Source organism: Lepidochelys kempii, chromosome 1 (assembly GCF_965140285.1).
Source record: "Lepidochelys kempii isolate rLepKem1 chromosome 1, rLepKem1.hap1, whole genome shotgun sequence".
Classification (NCBI taxonomy): Eukaryota; Metazoa; Chordata; order Testudines; family Cheloniidae; genus Lepidochelys; species Lepidochelys kempii.
Genome location: NC_136380.1, coordinates 298,011,090 through 298,037,195, shown reverse-complemented (window position 1 = coordinate 298,037,195; position 26,106 = coordinate 298,011,090). Strand labels below are relative to the sequence as shown.

The following is a 26,106-nucleotide window of genomic DNA, read 5'->3' as shown; positions in this document are numbered from 1 at the left end:
ACAAAGTCAGGGAATACCAAATGTAACAATCTGGATATTTCTAAGGTAAAACGGTATGAGGAGGGGGCAGAATGGCCTTGTGTTTACAGTGTAAAACTAACATTCAGAAATGTCATTTTTTTTAAAAGGCCACCATCCATCCATTCTAAATACATATAAAAGTAAAACATGAAATAAATCCAATTTAAAAATATTATTTGCAGTTAACCTTTAATATATCATTATAGACTGAAAAGTGTTTATTTTTTTAATTTTTCTTTAGTGTATGAATTTGTTAAATATAGATACAAAAATTATTTGAATTGGCAGGTTGTGTACCTACTAAGTAGAGAGTGCAAAACAGTTCCTCCAGCAAAAGTTGATGAAAGCTCTAACACCTCAAGTGGTATGGGTTTCTGTGTTTCTCTTGTAAATAAAGGAGGAAATAGAATAGCCAGATTCTGCCCTTAGATACCTATGTGGCACTCTTTCTTCAGGGGAGGTTGGAAGTGTGTATTTCAATTAAAAAAAAGATAGTTTAAGGGTCAAATTCTTCCCTGAAGTCTTCACATACATTACTACTAATTTGGGATTTTAAAAAAAAAGTTTTTCTAAGAAATTGCTTACTTTTCCCTATAATCAATTACCTGTGATGTTAGACAAAGCCAAGGAATCCATTGAATCTCGAACACTTTGCTCTTGTTGTTTCAGACCAGACAGACATTCCAATGAACCTTCATACCATTGTGTTTGGTCATGTTTGTATCCGGAAGCCACATGTTCCATATCTAACTCTTGGATTTTTCTACTGCTGGCAGGGCCTGGATGGCTGCCATATGCAGAATCACCTAAACCATCTTGTGACTGGGCCCAATACATGTCTGCCTGATATTTTTTACTTGCCAGGCTTTGATTATTTTTTTTCAAATCCGACTTGCTTTTAATAATATTATCAGAAATCCAGTGTTCATTTGATGTAACATCTACTTCAGTGGGCTGCTGAAAGAGGCCTTTATCACCAAATTTTAGGAGGAGTTGAGTCATGTAGTCTTCATGCTCAGCCCACTCTTCAGGGTCTTCAGGCATTTCCTGCTCTACTCTTCCCTTCCAAAAATCTTCATTCGCAAAGCTTGCTCCTTGCCTTGAAAGGCTTAAGTCATCCATCTTGCGAGAAAGAGTATCATCAGCATTGCTAGAAAGCCCAGGGAATTTGTAATTCAGTGCTGGTGACAGTAGGAGAGACTGTCTGCACTGGTCAGCTGACCGGCTGCTTTTTCCCATACGAACACTTCTTCTGGAGTCTCTTGATCGTGCAGACTGAAATGCAGAATCAGATGAGTCAGAGGCATGAACGTCTTCTCCCAAACTACAAGTTTTTGAACAGTAAATCTGTCCTTGCTTGGGAAGAAAAGGACAACCCAGCAGAGAGGCTTTGCACTGAGCACAAGAAAAGCAAGTCTCCGTAGCATGCCAGTGCTGTCCATCATAGGTCATCTGAGCATGGTCAACACCTAGTAAAGAGTCAAAGAGGGACTGTTTAGTTTATGGCTAAAATAGTTAAAAGTTACACACGCAAAACCTGAAGCTTTTTTGGCTTGTGAATTATCATGTTTATTCAATAAAATACTCACCACCTTTGTAAAATGTTAATACTTAAGAAGGATATATTTACCTATGTGTTCCCCACAGGTCTCACAGTACTCAGCATAGAGAGATTCAAAACACCCACAGCAGAATGGACGCCCATCTTTCATAATGTATCTCTGTCCACCAAGGATAGTTTCACACTCAAGGCAACAAAAATGCTTCATATGCCAATGGCGACCCTCAGCTTCTGTGCACTCATCAGCAAAGATGATCTTAAAAAATAAAAGTAAATTTGTCAACAACCATTAATAATGCTTGTTAGATTCACGAAAACTGCACGTGAAAAAGGAACTTATTCCCTTGGTACAGTAAACAGACCACCAATTACATTTAAAGAACTACATATTAATTCAGCAGTACTGTGAATCTGAAGTATTAACTGATCAGTTTCAATAGTTAAAAATACAAGATTACCTGTAGCAGCATAGCTAATACAGAAGGCTGTCACATTTGCTAAGTAAAATGGATACACATTTTTAAAAAGTAGGTCAGTTGTCATAAAAGTAACTAAAATTAGAGCATAAGACAGATGTTTCCAAGTATCTGAGGTATGACTAATAAGGTCAGCAATAAGAAAACCATTATTCTGGAATGTGTAAAAGTTTTTCTTGTAACTCGGTCTTTAGGTTTCAATTCTAATCTCAGATACACAGATGTGTATCTTGTAAAAGTAGCTACATCACACTTGTCCAGTATCTGATTTTACAAGATATGTTTGGAGAATGGAGAAGTTGTTCACATCTACATATGAGATACTAGGATACAGTCTTTGTTGCCAAAGGGGACATATTAGCATTCAAAAGTTGTTTGTTTAATTGAGCAAGTGACATGACAATTTTATCCTATTAAAGGTGGGTTCTGTGGCAGCATGGGTTTAGTAGAAAAGTGTTGTTTACCTCATCACATGCTGAGCAACGGGGTTTGAGCAGTTCAGCATGGTGTCTACCACAGTGAATTTTTCCATCTTGGTAGAAGTAGATTAGGTCAACAAGAAGCTCATTACATGTAGAGCACACAAAACATGATGGATGCCAGCACACTCCAGGTCCAGCTCTTGAAGCAAACACTGCAATTTCACCTCCATTTACCTTTGTACCACACTAGAAACAACCAAAAAAAGTTAATACGCTTCCATTGCAAAAATACCAGCCTTTGTTGTTACTTTAGTTAAACCAAAACACCAAGCCCAATTCAGTGTTAAAGTTCTCATTCCATTGTATATAGCAAAAGGGGCAATTCGAATAATTCTGGATTGTACACAATTCTGATGCAGAACTAAATTTTACTCATATACACTTACTTGGTGTTTTTACAACACTTTAATCTTCTGTGTATTAAATAGGTATGGATTTAGTACAACAGCCAACTGGCTACAATTTGACTTATTGCCTACTCTGAAAATTGTTTGGTATATCCACACCAAAGAATTAAATCTAACTTTTTAAAAAATAAACCATTATCTTCTCTCTTCCGATGTGGAATTTTATCAGTATTACTGAGTACAAATGCAGACAGACAAGAGCCTATATGTAGCATCAACAAACATGTAAGGTCTACAGTGTTGGTGCAGCTAGTTTCATTGCTATTGCCACAAGGTTACCTGTTCACAAACTGCATGCATTACTGCTCTTGAGAGCAGTTTAATAGTTCCTCGTCCCAATGCCTCCTTCTTACGCTGAGCGCTAAACATCTGTAGTTCCTTCTTCTCTTCTTCACTTAAAGATTGACAATATCTCACCTTCAGCAGAAGAGACAGTACATGCTTTAGACACCAAGCTACTGGTTATTTACTTCTCGGTAGTAACTAAAATATATGTTATAAAATATCAACATCCCGGTTCAATTCCTTCCTAAGATTTCCCACATGCTTTATATTTCCTACAATATATATTGTAACTCCTCCACATGTTACAACACCAGATACGTGAAAAGAAAGTTTATGTGAATTCTTTGTAAAAGTATTATAAGCAAAATCAATAGTGTGCTAAACTATTGCTATCTAAAAACAGAATTGCTGCCAAATGAAATTTGTTAATGTGTTTGGATGTATGGTTTTTGGATTTACAGACCATAACTAAACAATGTATATTGCAGTATACACAAGAACTTAAGCACTGACTCCTTTTTACAAAAGTGTTTGTTACTTCCACTTCTATCCTACAAAACACAGATTCACGTCTAAGCTTCAAACCTTTTACTGCCACAAAGCATCCTTTCTATTACAATGAAATCTCAGAAATGTGTAGGTTCCTGGTAATTGGTGGGTGGTTGCAAACACTATAAAACCAACTTGTGTTCAGTTTATTGCACTTGACTGCCCACCTTCTTAACAAGAGAAAGCAGTGACCTCCTAGCCAGCTGTTATCTGAATACAACTGAAATGGACAGCTAAACAATGGATTTGACAATGTACACACTATGCTATCTTTATGGGTTAGACGCCATTGCATGTGACATTTTAGACTTGTAATATGTCCACAGAAGATAATTCTTCCTTAAAAAAGCAGCATATAGTTAATAGATACATGGCCACATAGTTACCTCATTATCATGGGGTGGCAACTGGTACAGAAGCTGTTTAATTCTATGTTTTTCTCCAGGGCTGTTAATGTAAGGGACTTTCTCCTCCGGCAAACAGGCAAAGTATAGCTGTACCTGAATAGGAGGTATTAAGAATTAAGACCAGAGGGGTACACATGACCCAAACATTGTAAATGTCCTTCAACCAGTGCCTTATCTTAAGTCTCATTTACAAAGGAACTAAGATATGCTACATTAGCATTTGCATTCCTCTAGGTAAGATGAGGACCAGATGAGCTAACGCAGCAGAACTGGATTGTCTCTGCTACAACTAATGCCCAGCTGCTGAATTGCTTTTCTGGAATGCAATTTGCAGTGACAATTACGGGTATCATAAATTATGCACATTTAATGCTATCATTATTTCCACCCCCTTTAGGGTTGGTCAGCAAGCCTGTTGAAATTCCAAATTTCCCTCTGCAATTTACCACACAATGTGTGAAGCTGTACTAAAAACAACTACTACATAAACAAATTGAATTTGCTCTGTGCATTTTACACATTGCTGAGACAAAACCTGTTTTGTAATCTCCTGCTGATCAGGTTCTTCACAAGCATCAGCTTTCATTGCTACCATGTGAGCTTTTGGTAAGAAGCTAAAATAATCTCTCTATTGGGAGGAAGAGGTTGGATCCAGCCACATTTCAACCAGATGCAAGTTCACTTTGAAATTTTCATAGGGTTTTTGCATTTGACCAGGAAAGCAAAACACACTATGCCTTCTTGAAAGTCTTCTCAGGCTTGTCTTTATTTCATCTTATCAGAAGAAACTTAGGACAGGAAAACTGTAAAGAATGCTATGACAAAGCCCAATGGCAAAAAATATTTTTGTGGAGCAGCTACAGATTTATTATTTTTCCTGTGCAGTTTCCAGCTTGTCACAAGGCCTGAGGCTGTAAATAAGAGCTGATTGTTGCAGACAGACAATCTGTTACCTGCTATCTGTATTTAAATGATGCTTTGGTCAATCACTTGGACTAGGTATTTTAGTTAAGACAAATGAAAAAAGAATCACTACTTCCTCAATCAAGTTAAGTGGAAAAAGTAGTACAAATCACTGTTAAGGTTTTGACACAGAACTGAACATTAATGAGTTTCAATTAAGTCTACTTTTAAGTCCACTAACCAACAGAGTTTATTTACAGAGAACAAAGCAGAACATGCAGTAAGAAGGAAACTTCTAGTGTTAGTTTGCTCTATGCCCATGTTTCTCATAATACTAAGCAAAATGCCACTGATGTTGTCATCTGTGTGAAAATATCTTTAAGCCGATGGTACCTAGAATGAGTGATTTCTGCTGCATTTCCCTTAAGAGTTTAAAGTAGCTGTTAGCTAGTTGTTCCCCCTTCCCCATGTCCCTCAAGGTTGTTTAACTCTAGTGTATGATAAAAGGATCTTCCTTAAAGATGGTGCATCATATATATGGCTCTTGTTGGCTTGTTATTCTTAATTTAATCATGAAGAGAAAGTCTCTGGAAAACAAAAAGTAGATCTTTTGCTCCTGCATACATCAGCAGGCCACCTGAACTAGAGATGCTCAGCTCCCTTGACATGTTACACATAGTCTCCTTACCCATGTATACAGGAGTAACAGAACTCAGTGCTGGTCAAACACCTTATGAATCATCTATACCAAATCCTGCAGTACTGTTGCTGGATCTTTTTTAACTAGAATTTTATTTAAGAACCTATTTTTGAACATTTGATCAATGTAGCAACTTGCTCCCTCAGCAAGTAGTGTCACTGTCCTATTTCCATTACCATTATTATACTTAAAAAGGTTTCATTTTCAGTTTTAGGCCGTTTAGTTGAGGAAAAACAACCGTGCAAAACAAAAAATGGAACCGTCCTAAACTCTTCTCCCCTCCAACAGTAAAAGTTAACCCCAGACAGCATGCAAGAGGGAAATCACTGCATGAATAAGTGGCAATATGTTCAGTTAAACAATTTTAAAGCAGTGCCAGAAATAGTTTAGTTTAAATACATCCTATTTAAAGAAACATCCCATTTCACACACATATGTCAAATGTTTACTTATTTAGAAAAATAAAGAATTGGAAAGTATATTATTATTTCTATTATAAAAGTGTCCAGTGATGATTTTCTTTTAATATAACCTCCCCAATAACCAAAGCTGTTTAACCTCTCTCTCCATTAAGATAGGTCATTAGGGGAAAAAAAAAATCTGCTAAAGCACACTTAATTTACGTCTTATTAGGAAGCGAAACAACAAGTCTTTTATCAGTGGCAACACGTGATATTTAGTAAGAAATTATGGCTATTTTGATTAATTTTAAAAATAAGAGTCTCAGTTCCTACCTGTTCTGGTCTAAGACCTGGCGGGACCCAGGTATATTCTTCCAAGGCACAGCCAGAGTCGTCATCGGATGTTGAGCTTCGTTGACACCCAAAGGTAAGATTGTTAACTTTTGGCTCCATCTCCAAAGGCATAGTGTAGTGTGCGGTGTCAGCTATTCAGTTGCAGTTCATCAAGAAACTGTTCTGAAAAGATGAGATTACAAAAGAGTTAACAAAACAGGAAAAGCCTCATGGAAGTGATCTTGGGGTGGACATAGAAGGGCATCAACCAAGTTAAATATTTGAAATACTATTGTGGTAAAGTGACTGCTATAAAATACATCATGAAGGGTAGATGCTTTTATTGATACGTCACTAGGAGTTTGAATTATATGCATAGCATGAAATACTGATCTTTAGTAAAATTAATTAGTGTCTTGGCAGGACAATCATCCTGACCACCTGGGATTAAGAAGACATTTCCTCCAACAGTATATAGCATTGCATGATTAAACTTCATTTACATTCAGAATTTTAGGCAGCTCTCTTATCATTAAGAAAAGGAGTACTTGTGGCACCTTAGAGACTAACCAATTTATTTGAGCATAAGCTGTAGCTCACGAAAGCTTATGCTCAAATAAATTGGTTAGTATAAGGTGCCACAAGTACTCCTTTTCTTTTTGCGAATACAGACTAACACAGCTGTTACTCTGAAACCTCTCTTATCATTGGCATAAGTGCTGATGCAACTCTACTGATGCTATATCATCCATAGAAAATTTTATCAGCATGGTACGTAACCCCTCTCAAATCAGGTCTAAACATCACAGCAGTATAATACCTGTGGCTGGACACATTGCCAGTCCCACTATTGCCAATATCAACGAAGATGTACCAGTGCTAAATCAGTGGTGGAAGAAAGACTTAAATTTCTCAAGGTAGACAATGCCTTAGGTACAGTATGTCAGTTTTCCTCCTTCAAACGTTCAACGTAAATGGCAGTAGACAACATTTAATCACTATGTATCTTTTTTTAAGATACACATTTACCCTAAGCCATTGTTGAGCTAGTCCATACCTTCCTACCCTCACAAAAAAAGATGAAACTGACTATTCCATTTTGCTATTGCTACAATACTAAAAGCTTCCAAAACAAAAATCATGAATAATGAAGTTTATACATGCCTTGAGAATTTATCCACTAATTTTAGCCCACTGCTAGTTAGAATAATAAAGTTATAAACCCTGAAAAAAAAACATTAAGAGATGCCAACAGACTATTATTATAGTGCACAGCAGCACTGTAATAAAGATTGCTTACATCATAACTCATTATTCTAAGTACAACAGTAGATCTCCTATCCAAGCCACTGTAAGAACTGCACATTTTCACAAAGCATGTTGGATGTTAAATAAATCCCTAAAATTTTATTTCAGTTTTTGTTGAAGTGGTAAACTTAGTAAACCTGAATAAATTAAAACTAAAATTAAGTTTATCAGTGCATATTATAAAGAAAGCTAAGTGTTAACATGTAGGAAAACCTCTACATTTGCTATTTTGTGCAGTATTTTAAACTGCATGCATGCCAGAAGGCAGAGATTAGCACAACCAACCAATAAATTTGACTTTACTTCACCCTTAACAAAAGTAAAGATGACCTCATTTCCTCTTCTACTGTTCAGAGTTTGTGACCTTCCAAACAAGTCATCATTTTAAAACAGGTGCAGATCATTCATGTCTTCTATGTAAAAAAGCTTTATGAACATCAGTGCATTCATTCCATCCTCAATTACTAGGAAGGGTTAATGAAAGTCTGAAGCAATTTAGTGTGGATATTATATTGTCTTGAATATTACTGTTGCTAAAAGAAGTGATCATCTATTCAATAAGTAATTTATAAATATGATCAGTAGGTAGGTCTCTTAAAGTTCACTTTGGATATCTAGAATACATAGATAAACATCTTTTAACTAATTTCCTTTGAAAGCAGATACAGAGGAGATAATTTGTTGATACAAAGGAAATTCCTTTCTCATCAGGTTAGTGGAAATAAAATCATCCAGTACAACAAGAGCAATAATCTCATTTTAGATCTAAGGCTATGTCAATACTATAAATTACTTCAGTATAATTTATGTCACTCAGGGATGTGAATAATCCACACCCCTGAGGGACATAGGTTATACTGACCTAAGCACTGGTGTAGATGGTGCTATGTTGGTGGGAGAGCTTCTCCTACCAACATAGCTACCACCTCTTGCAGAGGCAGAATTTATTAAGCTAACAGTCCTGTCGTCTTAGAGCAGTGATTCTCAAACTTTTGTACTGGTGACCCCTTTCACACAGCAAGTCTCTGACTGCGACTCCCCCCCTTATAAATTAAACCACTTTTTAATATATTTAACACCATTATAAATACAGAAGGCAAAGCGGGGTTTGAGGTGGAGGCTGACAGCTTGTGACCCCACACATCATAACCTCATGACCCCAAGGGGTCCTGACCCCCAGTTTGAGAACCCCTATGTTAGAGTATCTTCACCAGAAGCACTACAACAGTTCAGCTGCGCCACTGTAAATCATGTAGTGTAGACATAGCCAAGATCTCTTCCTATTCCCATATAGCAACAGGCAAGAGGGACTAGGATAAAGCTGGGAACTCAATGTTCTGGTAGCTACTAAAAGATGCTATTGTTAGTTATGGTTGTAGTAGGACTGTGATGAGTATCTTGACCCCTACCACAATTATACGTGTGTCCAAATAATTCTCAGCTGTGAGATCAATGTATCATGTTTATGAGTCACATTTAAAGTCCAAGTCATTTTGGAAGGTGATCCAAGTACTAGATATACACTACTTTAGAATATTCTTCTGTAGAATTAATGAAATTAAATGACATGTTTATTTGAAATGACATAGATCATATTTTTAAAGTGTCACTAACTACTTGAAGTCTCACCTAAAATTTTCTACTTCTCACTTGTTACTCTATTATGTACATTAATGTGTTTGTCAAACTGTCACCTTTCAAAACTTAATTCTGCTTAGTGACCCCATGAATAAAGGAGTCTACCTTTAAAAAAAAAAAAGTTTAATTAAGTAGTTAATGGTGGACTCCATCATGGAATAGCAAGCCTAAAGTAAGTTTCATATGAAAGAAGTAACTACATCAGCAAGTATACTGAAGAGTTCAGACAGTATCTTTGGTCTAGCCTTCACACTCTTAAGCCAGAACAATAATTGGATATATTCAGCTTTGTAACTATAATCCTGTTGATTCAGAAATATACCAGGGAAGATGAATAGCTGCTCAAAATATTAGTGGCTCTCATACAATGATCAGATATACAGATAAATGTACATATCTACTCTACCATGTAGATTTTCTTAGACTGGTTGTCAGTTTTCTAAAGGGTGAAATGATTGCTTTGTGCCGCAGATGAGATCTGCCTAATGCTCATCAATGATTCCTCTAGAAGGCCACTCCAAATAACCCTGTAGGACATTTTATGTCTTCCACTGTCAGTATAGAAAATCGTCTCTGTTTGGAAAGATATACAAGCTGTAAGTCAGTCGGTCATGGTTTTGTACTTTGCATTGTTTCTTAATAAAAATCAATGTTTAAAAAAAATCACAAAATAAATTCAGAAAATCCTTAACAGCCTCTTGTTTTATGCTATCCTCACAGGTCATCTTGGAATATAAATTAAGCCTGGAGAAAGAATGCCAGACCACCAGAAAGAGAAATCACATTTGAAGTGTGACTGATGATGGCATAAAGATTTTTTTATTTTTTCAATTAACAAAAAATCTTATGCCTTCATCGCAGCAAAGAAAGTTTTCTTCTTTTTAACCGTCAAGTCATAGTCAACAGAACTGTTCCTGGTGGTGAATCAGGGCTGCCTACCACCTCCTACTCTGTGGACAAAAAATGTCAACCATATTCAGAATGGACTAGCTAATTCCATGAAGGAGAGAGTGTCATAAGCCAGACTGGTATGAATCAAACCTAACTACAGTACTGGGTTGTTCCAATAACTTGTGTAAATATCCAATATTTAGTTATGGAATAATTTTAAAATTCAAGTGTTACATTATTTACAGCTTAGTCAAGAATGGACAGTAACACCTGAGCAAAGTAACACCTCCTTTCACTTTACTAAAGGAGACTTTGATTTGTAGTGAGAGGTTTTAGTAGTCTGAGCAGAATACCAGAACCAGAAGTTTAAATTTGGTAGTGAAGATAAGTCATGTTAAAATATGAATTCACAATCCCATTACTTGTGGTCAGCACTGTTTCACACAACTGGCCACTGTAGACAAGGACGAGGTTGTGTTCAGCACTGTCAGTAATAAGAAACCCTGTGCCCAATACCATATACCCATGACTTCCTGAATGATACTGAACTGATCATGTACTAGTTGTTTAAACTCCATTTTGAACTATTAATCTGGGAAAGTCAAGACCACACTGATACCCTGTGGCCTCAGAAAAAGTCAACCTCTCTTGCTTAGTTGTTCCATCCGCAAAATACAGAAGATAAACTCACTCATTTCACAAGGTTATGTGGACTAGTTAATTTTACAAAGCCCTTTGCAGATAGCATTATAAGTGTCAAGTGCTATTTCTATGTAGGTAACTGCTGTCCTTGATAACGTTAAGACTTACAAAGTGCACCAATAAATGCCAGAGTTATATAATTCCAAAAAGAGGACAAGACTTTAGCGGGGGAGGAAAGTAGCAGAGCCTTGTTTCCTTTCAGACCAAAGTACTTGGGGGAACAGCTCCAGTTCTACTCATTTTTCTATGCATTGGAATTTTTTTTAAAAAGTAATACATTCACTTCAAAGCTTACACCCTCTACCTCCAGTTCCTTTATGGGTAAGAAGTAGGTTGAAACAGCTCTTGGGAGAGAGTGAAGGAAAGAGAGGTTCTTCCCTTAGCTGGCAAATTGAAATTGAAAAACTAAAAGAAAAGGGCAGGGTTGCTATCAATATGTTAGTTTTAGGAAGGGCAAGGAAGAAGCACCACAAACCTCACATGCCCACATAGATATAAATTACCATTTAAACCTACATTCATTGGAAGGTTGGGATAATTAACATGGAGGAGATGCATTCCAGATACCAAAAACATTATTCATAAATTGAACCAGATTGTGACCATTATGTTTCTGAAGGTTTGATGTTAAACTGAAGTATATGAAAACTAAAAATACAATCAGTACTTGTAGAACTATTTTAGCTATTATGTGTTTATAAATTATTATTTTCCCAACCCTCTTAAGAGTCCGTAAATTGGTTTGCGAATTAAAACTGCAACAGATTAGAGCTAAAACATTTTTGCAGTTGTACTCATTCTTTAAAGTAACAGGCTTCAAAATGGTTACATATCTTAAGATGAGCTTGTTGAAACTTTGAGAAAGGATACTACATGACATCTACAGAATAAAGCAAGTTTGTTTTTAAGATTTACAAGCACTCCCTCATTAATAAAGCTTCACAATCTACAAAGAGAAAAATCTTTCACTAGTGGCTTCATAATTATTAGCCATGTAAAAGAAAAATGTGATTAAAAAAGTTAGACAGATATACACTAGTGAAACTTATTGTCATCTACGGTCACTTAATAATAGGAAGAGTTCTTAGGAGTGAAGAGTCCATATCCCTAATTATAAATCCATTGTTACATAAAATATTAAAATTCACATCCTAGAGAAAGGATATTAGAGAATTGTTAAATCCAAGTGTGAAACTAATCCTTATGTTAGGATTTCCAGCTCACTGAGTAAGTTCTATGGTCACCGCTGATCAGATAGAAGAGGTCATGATTTGTGAGCTCAGTAAGACACATATTTCCTTTCCCAACCCCTGCTGTTTAACTCTGTCCTGCAGGGCAAATTGTTTAACAACTTTTTTGTTAAACTGCTTGTTAACAAGGCTATAGGGAACACAAGATGCATATCACATGCATCCATTCACAATATACTGCAATTGCAGCCCAAAGGGTTAAGACTAGGCGTTAAATAAGCAAGTGAATGGGATTATGTACTGTACTTTATGCATCCGATGAAGTGAGCTGTAGCTCACGAAAACTTATGCTCAAATAAATTGGTTGGTCTCTAAGGTGCCACTGGTACTCCTTTTCTTTCTACCTCATATGATAATTCACCCTAAAGAGGAGCAGAGTCTGTAGTAGAAATACAACCAAAAAACATTCCAATAACGGTATAAGCATTACCAGAAAAACCCACTTTACTGCTGCAACTAGAGTAATTTGTTTTCCTGCTTCCCCATTAAAAATAACTTAATTTTTGAAATCTAGCAAAACGTTTGATACCAGATTTGGCACCCAGTAAAAGAAATTTGGACCCAGTTCCAAATATTACAACTTAAGTGTTAGGCGTTATCAGGACTTAGCCACAGCTGCTTCAGAGGTTTACCTTATTTACATATACAGAATATCTAGTGAACTATCAAAGAAACAGTACTGTACTTTATTAAAGATATACAGCAAAATTCAAAGACTGCTACAGTGTATTTATTGCTAATTACATATTGATTGGCCTTAGAGTAAATCAAGCTGATGTGTTTTCTACATTTTCTAAATAATGCCTAATCTAAGTATGTACACCAACCAACAGCAGAGTTGAGTAATTACCACACACACATACTGACACACATGCCAAAATAAAGAATTTTTCACACTGGAAATTTGGCATTACTTTCTTTCATGATTTCAGACTGTTTTATTTTCATGAATAATGCCTTCTGAAATTGCAAAGACAGACTGCTTAAATTTAACAAAAGGAGGAAACACTATAAAGCATTGTCCTTGCCAAAATGTCTGATTTGGGTTATTTTATTTGGCTCCATATAAAAACAAACTGCATGCTGTGGTTATACAAGAATCAATAGTTTAGGAAGCACTGTTCTAATAAGATCTTTATTTTCCATAATGGGGTACACAGATTTTAAAAGTGAGAGAAAGAAATCTAGCCCTTTACAGTCTATTGATTTTTTTAAAAAATTTCTATTTTAAACGACTGTAGGAAACAGCAGCCAGACTTTACTCCAATGTACACATATACTCAGGTTTCACCCCATCACCTGTTGGCTCCTGAACAACACTGTTCTTTGTTAAAGCTTACAGCACTCATTGGAAACAAGTTTCCAGAGAAAATACTTCAAGAAAGTGTTCAAGAAGTCACAAGTTGTAAAAACAAAATTCCACACATAGCCCAGTTTATTCTGACACAGATTAATGAGGAAAATTTAAATATACATACATGCACATTTTTAAAAGGTCATCTTATCTGTCAAGTGTTCTGAAGAAGAAATCAGCTGAAGAAGAATTCTGAAGAACTGACATTGATTGTTCCTGCACATTATCATGTTTTTTAAAAACGATAAAAGGGGATTAACAATTGCAGGCTAAAACCATGAGTGTACTTGCACTTCATGGCAACAAGCATGTATAGCAAACAAGAGGCAAGACCCCTCTCAATACTCAACTCTAAATACCAGACACACTGCCAAAAGAAATCCTCTCTTAAACCTATTATTTCAAGGCCAAGTCATTGTGGAGACTAGTTTAAAACGATCATTTTAATCTTAGAGAGACCACCTGCATTTCAGGCAGGCCTTGTGTCCCAGGGCCAGCTGACAACAAAAGTGCACATGTAACTACTCACCAGTGGGAGGTTTGTTGAGTGAATAGGATCAAATGTGATGCCATCTCGTATGTCAAGTAGCACAGGAGACGTCTGTGAACAGTTAGAGCAAACGCAGCTCAAACAGACCTGGCTTTCTTAGCTCACAGCAGCAGTAATAAGGTATCAACATCCAATTAACCTCCCTTGCAGCCAAGCCCTAACGGTTAAGTGGCTACAACAAGCGGCACGTTACCTCTTTTAAAAGGGGAGCCCTGGCGCAAGCTGCAGCGGGAGGCGAAGCTCCCCAGCTCCGACCCCTGCAGACTCGGCGCTCGCTGCTTCCCCTGGCCACTTGCAATTGCTATTTTAAACTAAGTCCCCTTCCGCCACTCCCACCCTCCACTGCTTCAAACGCCAAGAAACAGGACACAGTAGCCGGCAGATCGCAAACGGCAGCCGCGACGGCCCATAGAATCATAGACTATCGGGTTGGAAGGGACCTCAGGAGGTCATCTCGTCCAACCCCTGCTCAAAGCAGGACTAATCCCCAATTTTTGCCCCAGATCCCTAAATGGCCCCCTCAAGGATTGAACTCACAACCCTGGGTTTAGCAGGCCAATGCTCAAACCACTGAGCTATCCCTCCCCCAGGCTGGGGCCGCCAGCTCCCGTGCCGCCGGCCAGGGCAGAGCGAGCGCCCAGCCCCAGCGGGCCGGGGAGCGAGTTGCTGGGGACTGCAGCCCGGGGACGGGCGCTGGGGTCGCGGCTCCCAGCCGGGCTTGTGAGCCAGAAGCGGGCTCTTGGGGGCTCCCGCGCCGCCGGGCCCTGGGGAGACGGAGCGCGGTGCCCTGCTGTCCCCGGGGAGAGCGGCTCCCTTGTCCCATCGCGGGGCGATGGAAACTGGGGGGGTCCCTCGGGAGAATCGCCCCCGCCCCAGGGGCTGCGCGTCCCGCGGCTGCCAGAGCATCCCCGCAGCCGGGCGGAGAAGCCGCCGCGCCGACCTGCAGGCTCCTTACCTTCGACTCCCACCCGGCGGGCGGCCCCGGGCTCTACGGGCAGGGCTGGGGCAGCGGCCAGTGCAGCCGGGGCAGCGGCCCCCAGCCTCGCGCTGCTGCTTTCCCCACCTCAGCAGGCCTGCAGTGCCCGGCAGCGCCGCCCGCACACTACCTGCGCCTCCCTCCGCCTGAGGCGACACGGGCGGCCGGGCGGGCACCCCCTCCCCTCCCGCCAGGTTGCAGAGACAGGACAGAGCAGCCTCCCGAGCACAAGCCCTGCCCCTCCCCAAATGCGCTGGTAGTTCTTAAACACAGCCCTCAGTCAGCCTCCCCCCAGCCTCCCCGCACATCCCTCAAGTCAGCCTCCCCCCAGCTCCCTGGAGCCCCCAGCCCTCAGGCAGCTTCCTCAGAGCCCCCCGAGTCCGCCTCCCCCCAGCTCCCTGGAGCCCTCAGCCTCCTCCTCAGGCAGCTTCCTCAGAGCCCCCACTCCCCCCCACACCCCCTCAGGCAGCCACACAGCCCAGTCTCCCCCAACACACAGAGCCCCCCAGCCTCCTCAAAGACCCCCGGCTTCCTTACAGTCCACCAGCCACCCCCCCGCCCAACACACACACACAGCCCCTAACCGCCCGCCTCCCCAACACACCCACCTCAAGAAGCTCCTTACTCCTCCCGGAGGCTGTTTACAACATCCTCCAACATAAACACTAGCTCCCGTCAGCAGTCCCCCTAGACCGCATACCCCCTCCCCGCACACAGAGATGTTCTCATTAACCCCCCACTTCAGTGGTGCACAGCGCATCGGGAGGAGGAACCAGCCCTTACCAATACAGCATCAAGCCTACAGCTGTTGGAGGAGGCAGAAGGCACCAGAACAAGGGCCTCTTCTTTTTTTGGCAGGCAGTGCTCAGAATCATCCTTCCCTTTCATTCCTACCGCTGGCTAAGAAGATGCACGTTCATTTTGGGAAGGAACCTGTACAAGGCAAAAAGGTTCCCTCAGCCAACTATCTACTCCAGGGACTGAATATTTTTAGAAGTAATAAAAGCTTAAGTCACAGTACTGAGTACATATATTATCCCACCCCCCCTTGCTTCCCTAATGCTATTTGTGCTTGTAATAGATCTCCCACCACACCCCCCATTGTGTGGAAAGCCTTCCTGCCTATACATTAGAGTGTACTAAGATCTGACCTCTGTTCAGTCTATAATTCCTCCAACATTAATCGTTAGACTGTCCACTTCCAGGAACTGTCAGTCATCTGTGATCCTATATAAACTACAAGTTACTACAAACTAGAAGTGTTACTTGAGAAATCCCTTATCTTCCATTTCATGAGCTCCAGGGAGCCCAATCAGTTCTACAAGCACTGAAGCAAACATTTTAAAACGCCTGTGTAAACTTCCCTTTTCGTTCCAGCACACCACTCTCGGAATATGGGAGGCCGCCGTCCTTAACAATCATCTCAAAACTTGCCCATAACAATGAAGTCAGCCCACTGGGCCAGAATTTAATAAGTTTCTGACCATTTTGAAGAGGTCCTTAACATAAATAAAGTCAGATAAGCCTGATGAAGAGAGCTATTTTGTGTCACTCCATGAGACAGAGAAAGGAACAATGCCAGGTAAAAGTCTGTGTACTTAAATCAAACAGGATAGTGGAAGGTGTCAAAAGTGAGCTACAATTAGTAGTAAGAAAAGGAGTACTTGTGGCACCTTAGAGACTAACGAATTTAGTCTCTAAGGTGCCACAAGTACTCCTTTTCTTTTTGCGAATATAGACTAACAGGGCTGCTACTCTGAAACCTGACAATTAGTAGTAATACACTAGCAAAATTCAAAGCAGCCCCATGAATAGTATTATACAAATGTGACAAATATTTTATATAGGATTTAATACAAAAAAATCCCTTCATTAAATACATCACTAAACCGTTTGAAGCAAGAGGAAAGAATTTCAGAGTAGTAGAGTCAATGTTTTCATGTGCAAGACTGAAAGGTGTACTATGGCATCATAATGAATCTGGATATTGTATATATTTGCATAATTACAAAAATAAATTAAGAACTCTTTAATAGCTACAGTATATAATCTAAAATAATTTATTTTATACACATTAGATATCAGTACCTAGGGACTATGGCCAACAGTAGACTGTAAATACTGCTTTACATACAAAGGTAACACTATCAGAATACAAATCTATACATACATGTAGTATTTATAGTTGCTGTAGTATCTGAGTCATATGAAGTCTCTGCATTTATAAAGTGCTGGTGGACAAACAGCAATGTAAGGTAGAATGTCAATTTTTAAAAAAAAAAATGTTACCCAAGAACAATTTCTCTCTCACAGGGCATAGTTAAGGAGATTAGTTGCACATATGGTTCTGCACCCAACTGAACAGAAAAGGCCCTATCGTAAAGCTTAACATTTAAAAATACACAAACATGTTGCTGTAAACAGTTTGGTGAAATGAATAGCTCAGTGGTAAAACTCGAATAGTTTCTCTCTCTCCAGTGCCAAGTACAGATGAGGAAAAATTTAGTATTTATTAGAGGGCAGAGATACCAGAGGCTTATGGCTTTAGGTGTAGAGTCTATTTAGAAAAGATTTAGCCTTGGTCAGACAATAGTGTTTGTCATGCAGACATGCTTGGCTAGCAGCCAATGTTGATTCCATCTTTGACAATAAATATTCAAAAAGGGAGGAACCACTAACATAGCTGTCGCTTTTACTTCACTCTGCATTTTTAAAAGGTGTAGCCTTTCCTCCAGCTTGAAATAAACTGGCTTTTGCGCCTTCCCTCCCACATTTGACTTCAAAGGCTGACAGGCAGTTTCCTCTACAGAACTGTGAATTTAACCGTGAACACCTAGGTCATATTTCCTTTTTCCTATTCCTAACTGTTCTTTGCTTTCCTAGGGAAATAATTATCAAAGATAATTTATTAGTACTTTATCTCTAGGTCAAAGGCATAAATGCCTCTTGTTCTGAATGAAACTATGTAGCATTTTTATAGAGATGTCTAGTTTTGGACAGGTCACAACATTAATCAGACATGCACTCCTTTCTCCTAAAGCTTGGCATAGATGCATATTCTCCAGTAGTAAAGCATCTAACATGAAATTATAATTATATGAGGCCGATCACTTCTAAAACTTTTGTTTAAAATCAACTATACACTAGCTAACTAGATACGGCTTCATGATTATCCAATTATGTACAGCATTCAACTATTTATATGGAGGGTGGAAGTGTCAACTACTGTGGAACATTCACAGTTACTTGTTTGTTACATTTTCCACAGCATTGTTAACTTTACAGGCTATTGCATATGAGATAGTAACGAAGTAGTTAGCAGACAGTTAATACTGCCTACAAAAATTAAATTTGAATGAGACAGACTATATCCACAGGGTGCTAAGAGGAGTCAATCTTGTCTGAAAGGCATTGTTATTGTCAAGGGCAAACACATTCAGAAAAGGAAAGGCATGAGTCATAACTGGGCCCCTCAAGGGCTGCCTTTTGTTTCAGTCAGCGGGAAGACTGGTGTGGATTGCTTTTTGGGTGACTGCTAAGAAGAAAGAAAAGGAGTACTAGTGGCACCTTAGAGACTAACCAATTTATTTGAGCATAAGCTTTCGTGAGCTACAGCTCACTTCAATGGATACTGTAGCTCATGAAAGCTTATGCTCAAATAAATTGGTTAGTCTCTAAGGTGCCACTAGTACTCTTTTTTTGGGGGGGAATACAGACTAACACGGCCTCTACTCTGCAACCAACTGCAACCATTTTCCCACATCTCCAACCTGTATTTAGACTTCATTTTATGAGGTGAAAAAGACTGCTTTAAAATTATCTATTCATGGTATAGAGCCAATCATTCAGAAATAAATTTGTTTGTGGAAAGGGGTCAGATACATGAACTGTGTTCAGAAATGGAAAATATTAAACCTCTTTTTTACATGGGAAATAGGATGCAATTTCATGCATGAAGTTAAGCTACTTATTGCTACTGGCTGGGTAACATTAAGACAAATCAACATTTTAGTCATGAATTCTGAAATGAGAATATCCAATATCGTATGCCAGGGCATACATACACTGCAACATGGAACAGGAAGAAACTTTTCCCCTTCCATGAAAACACTATGGAATAGTTGATTAATAATGATCGGGCATTAGCAGACCACAAGGATATGAAACTTGATGGATCAACGGTTTGGTCCATTACATCAAATCTTATCACAAATCAACAGCATTAGAAATCACGGATGAAAAATATGTGATCTCTATTACAAAAAATAGGTTAATATTGCTTCACAAGACATGCAGTCAGACATTAAAATTCCCTTTGCAGTTTGAAAGGAGCTTTCTCTATTTAAACTCTAGTAGAGTGACTAACTTGATCAATCTTTTAATTCTTTATCACCATTCTAAATCCAATGGAAGCACATAAATCTCTTAAAAAGACATACGCCTGAGAGAAACATTACAGATTCATACAATGCTGAGTAACAGGTGTGGTGGTGATGGCATGGCCAGAAACAGCAAAGAGGACCAGTATTGTCTGTAGTGACATCATTATAAATGGCAGACCCAGATACCCAATGGATCCACAATATGATACCTATGAGAAGAAATATAAAATATTCATCTACTCATCTATGTCTAGTTATCACAACACCTACCTGATAACCAGCCCCAAGTCTGGTAGGATAGGTACTGTTCTGCTCTGTTCTCCTTTTACTCCCCTGTCATTGGCTCTACTTGTTCTGATTAGGTGGACCACTGCACCTGTACAGAACCATTCTGAAGTCAAGGGGATTCAACAGAGGGGTACACCTGCACAGAGTTGTGAGACCTGGCCATTACTGGGAGGGGGGAATTGCAATATCTCTGGTATATCAACTAGTCAACTTCCCATGCCTAAATCCAACTTCATTTGCATGAAGTAATTCTATTGGTAATAAACACCATGATTTTTTAACTGTTTTTTTTTATGAAGTCACAATAATTTTTTTAAATTAAAAAGTCAAATATGGCATGTATTCATCCAGATTTTGTCAATTTCAGTGTTTTTATTTGTTGAGTTGAATAATCTCCCTCTGGTGGTCAACTGAGCATCTCTACCAATTCTATTAATCATTCATTAAAAACTGAAACGTCGGAAATACCTTTTATTCTCCCTGACCTCCCCCGATGCATTATTTTTGCTGTTGAATATTAACAATCCATGTCTTTTCTATCCCTTTTGCTTGGAAACTTCTATGGAAAACTAGAGAACTAATAAGACAAACTCTCTGAAGCAGGGATTGTCACTCACTATGGGTAGGTCTACACTGGAAAAAGCTACAGCACTGAGAGATGTAGGGCTTGTCTACACTAAAGGCATGGCTACACTTGCGAGTTAGAGCACATTAAAACAGCCCTAACTCATGACCTGTCCACACGCCAGGTCTGGCCCCTCACCTTGGGCAGTCAAGAGCCTGGCCTTGCTGTGTGAGTGGCTCCCAGCCAGCAGGTCCTCTTGCCTGTAAGGGACTCACCGCCCAGCAGCCAGGCGCCATCATGTGGCTGGGTAGGGCTGCTGGCCGTGGGGGAGGCTCTCGGGGGTCACATTCCAGGGGTCTGTCCTGCTCCCCAGAATGGTTCCACCTTCAATCAGTCACTGCAGCCCACTACCTGCAGGGGCCCAGCACATCTCCCTGGGACCGAGCCACCAGGGACTGGTGCAGAGGTTGGACCAGTCTCGGCTGGTGGAGGGGGGGCAGCACGGAGGACTCGGCCAGGCCCCACCCAGCAAGTGGGTCCCGTGGGAGATCAGCTTGGGCAGGCCCAACTCCAGCCTGGCTGATCGTGCTGCTCCTGAGGGGCGGACCAGCAATAGCCACACTGCCGGCTCAGCCTGGTGGACACGGTCACCTCCCAGTGGGGCTGGTGAGTGTAGTGGGGGGCACTGGGTGGTGGTGGTTGTGGTGGTATGCAGAGCGCTGTGCAGTTGTGGTGGGGAGTCTGTGGGGGATGTCTCTGGGCAGGGGGCTGTAGGGCATAGGTGTTGGTGGGGAGTCTGTTGGGGGGCACTGGGCTGGGAGGCAGTGTGTAAACAGGGCTGTAAACAGGAGTCTGAGTGGGAATACTGTTGGAGGAGAAAGTTTTTGTATTTGTATTATTTGTATGTGTAGAGGCTTGTAGGGGCTTTGTGCTGGGAGAGAAGCTGAGCCCCGATTAGGGGGCGGGGCTTCTCTGAGTAGGGGTCCTATAAAGGTAGCCAGCCAGTCAGGCAGCAGCACAGACAGCTGCAGTGGCCCAGGAGCCAGCAAACAGAGCTGTAAACAGGGGAGTTTGTATTGCGGTGCTCGTTTGGGGTTTGTTTTTGCTGTGGGGGGTGGTGTTTTGGTGTGGTTTGTGTTCCCCAGATTAACAGGATTTAGGTGGGAAGGCTATGACAGAGACAGAGGCAGCAGTGGGAGTGACCCATGTAGTGGAAGATGCAATGAAGATGACTGGATGTGGAAGCTGCGGTATGTACATGATCCTGGAGGGGGTACCGGGAAAGAGTTTCATCTGCATGAAGTGCTGTCTGACAGAGCTGATGGAAGAGAAGATCCGAGGATTGGAGATGCAAGTGGAAAGTCTGGTTGAGTTTAGAAGGGGGTTCAAGTGGATTATGGAGCAAAGACATGAGGCAGCTGAAGGGAAAAACTCAGACTGGCAGATGGAAGCAGGAATGAAGAATTCCGAGGGAGACTGCTGGGTGAAGAAAATGGACAGTGGAAGCATGTGACTAAAAGAACCAGGCAGAGCAAAAGACAGGCTAGTGAAGGAGAAATAGAGCTCAAGAACAGGTTTGCAGAGTTGGAAAATGAAGAAGGGGCTCAGCAGGTGGTCACTGAAGGTGAAAGGGCAAGAAAGAAGAGAAGAGCAACTAGCCCTATAGGAAAAGGGGAAGAGTCAATGGAGACTACACCAAATATGAGCCCCAGGAGGATACAGGATGGCTTGAAGAGGATTACAAGGGAGAATAGGAATGGAAAGAATTTACAGCCAGAGGGAACAGGGGATAGACCGGAGAATCGCACCATCACCAGGAAAAGGCAGGCCTACGTGATCAGGGACTCCTTACTGAGAAGAATAGACAGGCCTGTAACCAGAGTTGATCCAGACAATAGAAAGGTGTGCTGTCTTCCAGGTGCTAAGATACGGGATGTGGACCTGAAGTTGAAAAGGATCCTAAAGGGAGCGGGAAAGAATCCACTGATTGTCCTTCATGTGGGAACAAATGATACCGGTAGATTCTCACTGGAACATATCAACGGAGACTATGCCAGGGTGGGGAAGACACTTAAGGAAATCGAGGCTCAGGTATAAATCTTCAGTGGGATTCTGTCTGTTCCTAGAGAAGGGAAACAAAGATGTGACAAGATTATGACTATCAACAGATGGCTTAGGCAGTGGTGCTATAAGGAGGGCTTTGGGATGTATGACTGCTGGGATGCATTTATGGACAGAGGACAGTTCTCTTGGGATGGACTTCATCTGAGTAGGGAAGGAAATAGACTTCTAGGATGGAGGCTGAGACAACTGATTAAGAGAGCTTTAAACTAGGAATTTGGGGGAGATGGTTGGGAGATGTCCAGGTAATCTCCACGCCGGATTTTAGCATTGAGAGGGAAGAAAACAAAGTAAGAAAGGATACAGCCATGGGTAGGAGAATGGACATAAGGAGGAAGGGCAGTGTGGATACCAGTCTAATAGGTCATACTGGCTGTAGAATGGCCTTGCTCACATTCTTTACCCGATTACGCACGGACAAACAGCAAAAATTAAGATGTTTGCACACCAATGCGAGGAGCCTAGGTAACGAAATGGAGCTACTGGTGCAGGAAGTGAAACCAGATATTCTAGGGATAACAGAAACATGGTGGAATAGTCGTCATGACTGGACTACAGCTATTGAAGGGTACGTGCTGTTTAGGAAAGACAGAAATAAAGGTAAAAGTTGGTGGAGTAGTACTGTATATCAATGATGAGGTAGAATGTAAAGAAATAAGATGCAATGGAATGGATAAGACAGAGTCCGTCTGGACAAAAATCACATTGGGGAAGAAAACTACTAGAGTCTCCCCTGTGATAGTGCTTGGGGTGTGCTATAGACGGCCGGCATCTAATTTGGATATGGATAGAGCCCTCTTAATGTTTTTAATAAAGTAAATACTGATGGAAACTGTGTGATCATGGGAGACTAACTTCCCAGATATACACTGGAGAACAAGTGCTAGTAATAATAATAGGGCTCAGATTTTCCTAGATGCGATAGCTAATGGATTCCTTCATCAAGAAGTTGCTGAACCAACAAGAGGGGATGCCATTTTAGATTTGATTTGGTGAGTAGTGAGGACCTCATAGAAGAAATAGCTGTATGGGACAACCTGGGTTCAAGTGATCATGAGCTAATTCAGTTCAAACTGAACAGAAGGATAAACAAAAATAAATCTGCGACTAGGGTTTTTGATTTCGGAAGGGCTGACTTTCAAAAATTAAGGAAATTAGTTAGGGAAGTGGACTGGATTGAAGAATTTAAGGATCTAGAGGCAGAGGAGGCCCAGGATTACTTCAAGTCAAGCTGCAGAAGCTATCAGAAACCTGCATCCCAAGAAAGGGGAAAAAATTCATTGGCAGGAGTTGTAGACCAAGCTGGATGAGCAAGCAAAGCTACCTTATTGAGGTCAGAACATGTAGGGATAAAGTGAGAAAGGCTAAAAGTCAAGTAGAGTTGGACCTTGCAAAGGGAATTAAAACCAATAGTAAAAGGTTCTATAGCCATATAAATAAGAAGAAAACAAAGAAAGAAGAAGTGGGACCGTTAAACACTAAAGATGGAGTGGAGGTTAAGGATAATCTAGGCATGGCCTAATATCTAAACAAATACTTTGCCTCAGTCTTTAATGAGGATCTTAGGGATAATGGTAACATGACAAATGGGAATGAGGATATGGAGGTAGATATTACCATATCTGAGGTAGAAGTGAAACTCGAACAGCTTAATGGGACTAAATCGGGGGGCCTGGATATCTTCATCCAAGAATATTAAAGGAATCGGCACATGAAATTGCAAGCCCATTAGCAAGACTTTTTAATGAATCTGTAAACTCAGGAGTTGTACTGCATGACTGGAGAATTGCTAACACAGTTCCTATTTTTAAGAAAGGGGCAAAAAGTGATCCAGGTAACTACAGGCCTGTTAGTTTGACACCTGTAGTATGCAAGGGCTTGGAAAAAATTTTGAAGGAGAAAGTAGTTAAGGACATTGAGGTCAATGGTAAATGGGACAAAATACAACATAGTTTTACAAAAGGTAGATCGTGCCACCAACCTGATCTCCTTCTTTGAGAAAGTAACAGATTTTTTAGACAAAGGAAATGCAGTGGATCTAATTTACCTAGATTTCAGTAAGGCGTTTGATATGGTGCCACATGGGGAATTATTAGTTAAATTGGAAAAGATGGGGATCACTATGAAAATTGAAAGGTGGATAAGGAATTGGTTAAAAGGGAGACTACAGCAGGTCATACTGAAAGGTAAACTGTCAGGCTTGAGGTTGCCAGTGGAGTTCCTCAGGGATCGGTTTTGGGACCAATCTTATTTAATCTTTTTATTACTGACCTTGGCACAAAAAGTGGGAGTGTTCTAATAAAGTTTGTGGATGATACAAAGCTGGGAGGTATTGCTAATTTAGAGAAGGACCAGGATATCATACAGGAGGATCTGGATGACCTTGTAAACTGGAGTTCTAATAGGATGAAATTTAATAGTGAGAAGTGTAAGGTCATGCATTTAGGGATTAATAACAAGAATTTTAGTTATAAGCTGGGGATGCATCAATTTGAAGTAACGGAGAAGGACCTTGGAGTATTGGTTGATCATAGGATGACTATGAGCCGCCAATGTGATATGACCGTGAAAAAAGCTAATGCACTCTTGGGATGCATCAGGAGAGGTACTTCCAATAGAGATGTGGAGGCGTCAGTGCCCTGTATAATGGTACTAGTGAGACCTCATATGGAATACTGTGTCCAGTTCTGGTCTCCCATGTTTAAGAAGGATGAATTCAAACTGGATCAGGTACAGAGAAGGGCTACTAGGATGATCTGAGGAATGGAAAATCTGTTTTATGAAAGGAGACTCAAGAAGCTTGGCTTGTTTAGCCTAACCAAAAGAAGGTTGAGGGGAGATATGATTGCTCTCTATAAATGTATCAGAGGAATAAATACCAGAGAGGGAGAGGAATTATTTAAGCTCAGTACCAATGTGGACACAAGAACAAATGGATATAAACTGGCCATCAGGAAGTTTAGACTTGAAATTAGATGAAGGTTTCTAACCATCAGAGGAGTGAAGTTCTGGAATAGCCTTCCAAGGGAAGCAGGGGGGGCAAAAGACCTATCTGGTTTCAAGATTAAACTCGATAAGTTTATGGAGGAGATGGTATGATGGGATAACATGATTTTGGCAATTAAATGATCTTTAAATATTCATGGTAAATAGGTCCAATGGCCTGTGATGGGATGTTAAATAGGGTGGGATCTGAGTTACTACAGAGAATTCTTTCCTGGGTATCTTGCTGGTGAATCTTGCCCACATGCTCAGGGTTCAGCTGATCGCCATATTTGGGGTTGGGAAGGAATTTTCCTCCAGGGCAGATTGGCAGAGGCCCTGGGGGTTTTTCGCCTTCCTCTGTAGCATGGGGCACGGGTCACTTGCTGGAGGATTCTCTGTACCTTGAAGTCTTTAAACCATGATTTGAGGACTTCAATAGCTCAGACATAGGTGAGATGTTTATTGCAGGAGTGGGTGGGTGAGATTCTGTGGCCTGCATTGTGTAGGAGGTCAGACTAGATGATCATAATGATCCCTTCTGACCTTAATGTCTGAGTGATGCAGTGTATGT

The 26,106-nt window shown here is 40.5% G+C and overlaps 1 protein-coding gene across 4 annotated transcripts in view; it reads right to left on the bottom strand.

Annotated features, from left to right (window-relative positions):
- Nucleotides 1-26,106, bottom strand: part of PRICKLE1 (prickle planar cell polarity protein 1) — a 106,278-nt gene that overhangs the window by 3,045 nt on the left and 77,127 nt on the right. The window contains exons 1-8 of one of the 4 annotated variants that reach the window (XM_073328019.2): nucleotides 15,174-15,320; nucleotides 14,198-14,269; nucleotides 6,526-6,708; nucleotides 4,168-4,281; nucleotides 3,227-3,364; nucleotides 2,523-2,726; nucleotides 1,652-1,838; nucleotides 627-1,490 (exon numbers count right to left, since the gene is read on the bottom strand). In XM_073328019.2, the coding sequence (XP_073184120.1) occupies nucleotides 627-1,490; nucleotides 1,652-1,838; nucleotides 2,523-2,726; nucleotides 3,227-3,364; nucleotides 4,168-4,281; nucleotides 6,526-6,657 (1,639 nt within the window). In that variant the 5' untranslated portion in view covers nucleotides 6,658-6,708; nucleotides 14,198-14,269; nucleotides 15,174-15,320. Of the gene's footprint in view, nucleotides 1-626; nucleotides 1,491-1,651; nucleotides 1,839-2,522; nucleotides 2,727-3,226; nucleotides 3,365-4,167; nucleotides 4,282-6,525; nucleotides 6,709-14,197; nucleotides 14,270-15,173; nucleotides 15,321-26,106 lie in introns of those variants that run through there. The other 3 variants (XM_073328020.2, XM_073328018.2, XM_073328021.2) reach the window with 3 other exon arrangements.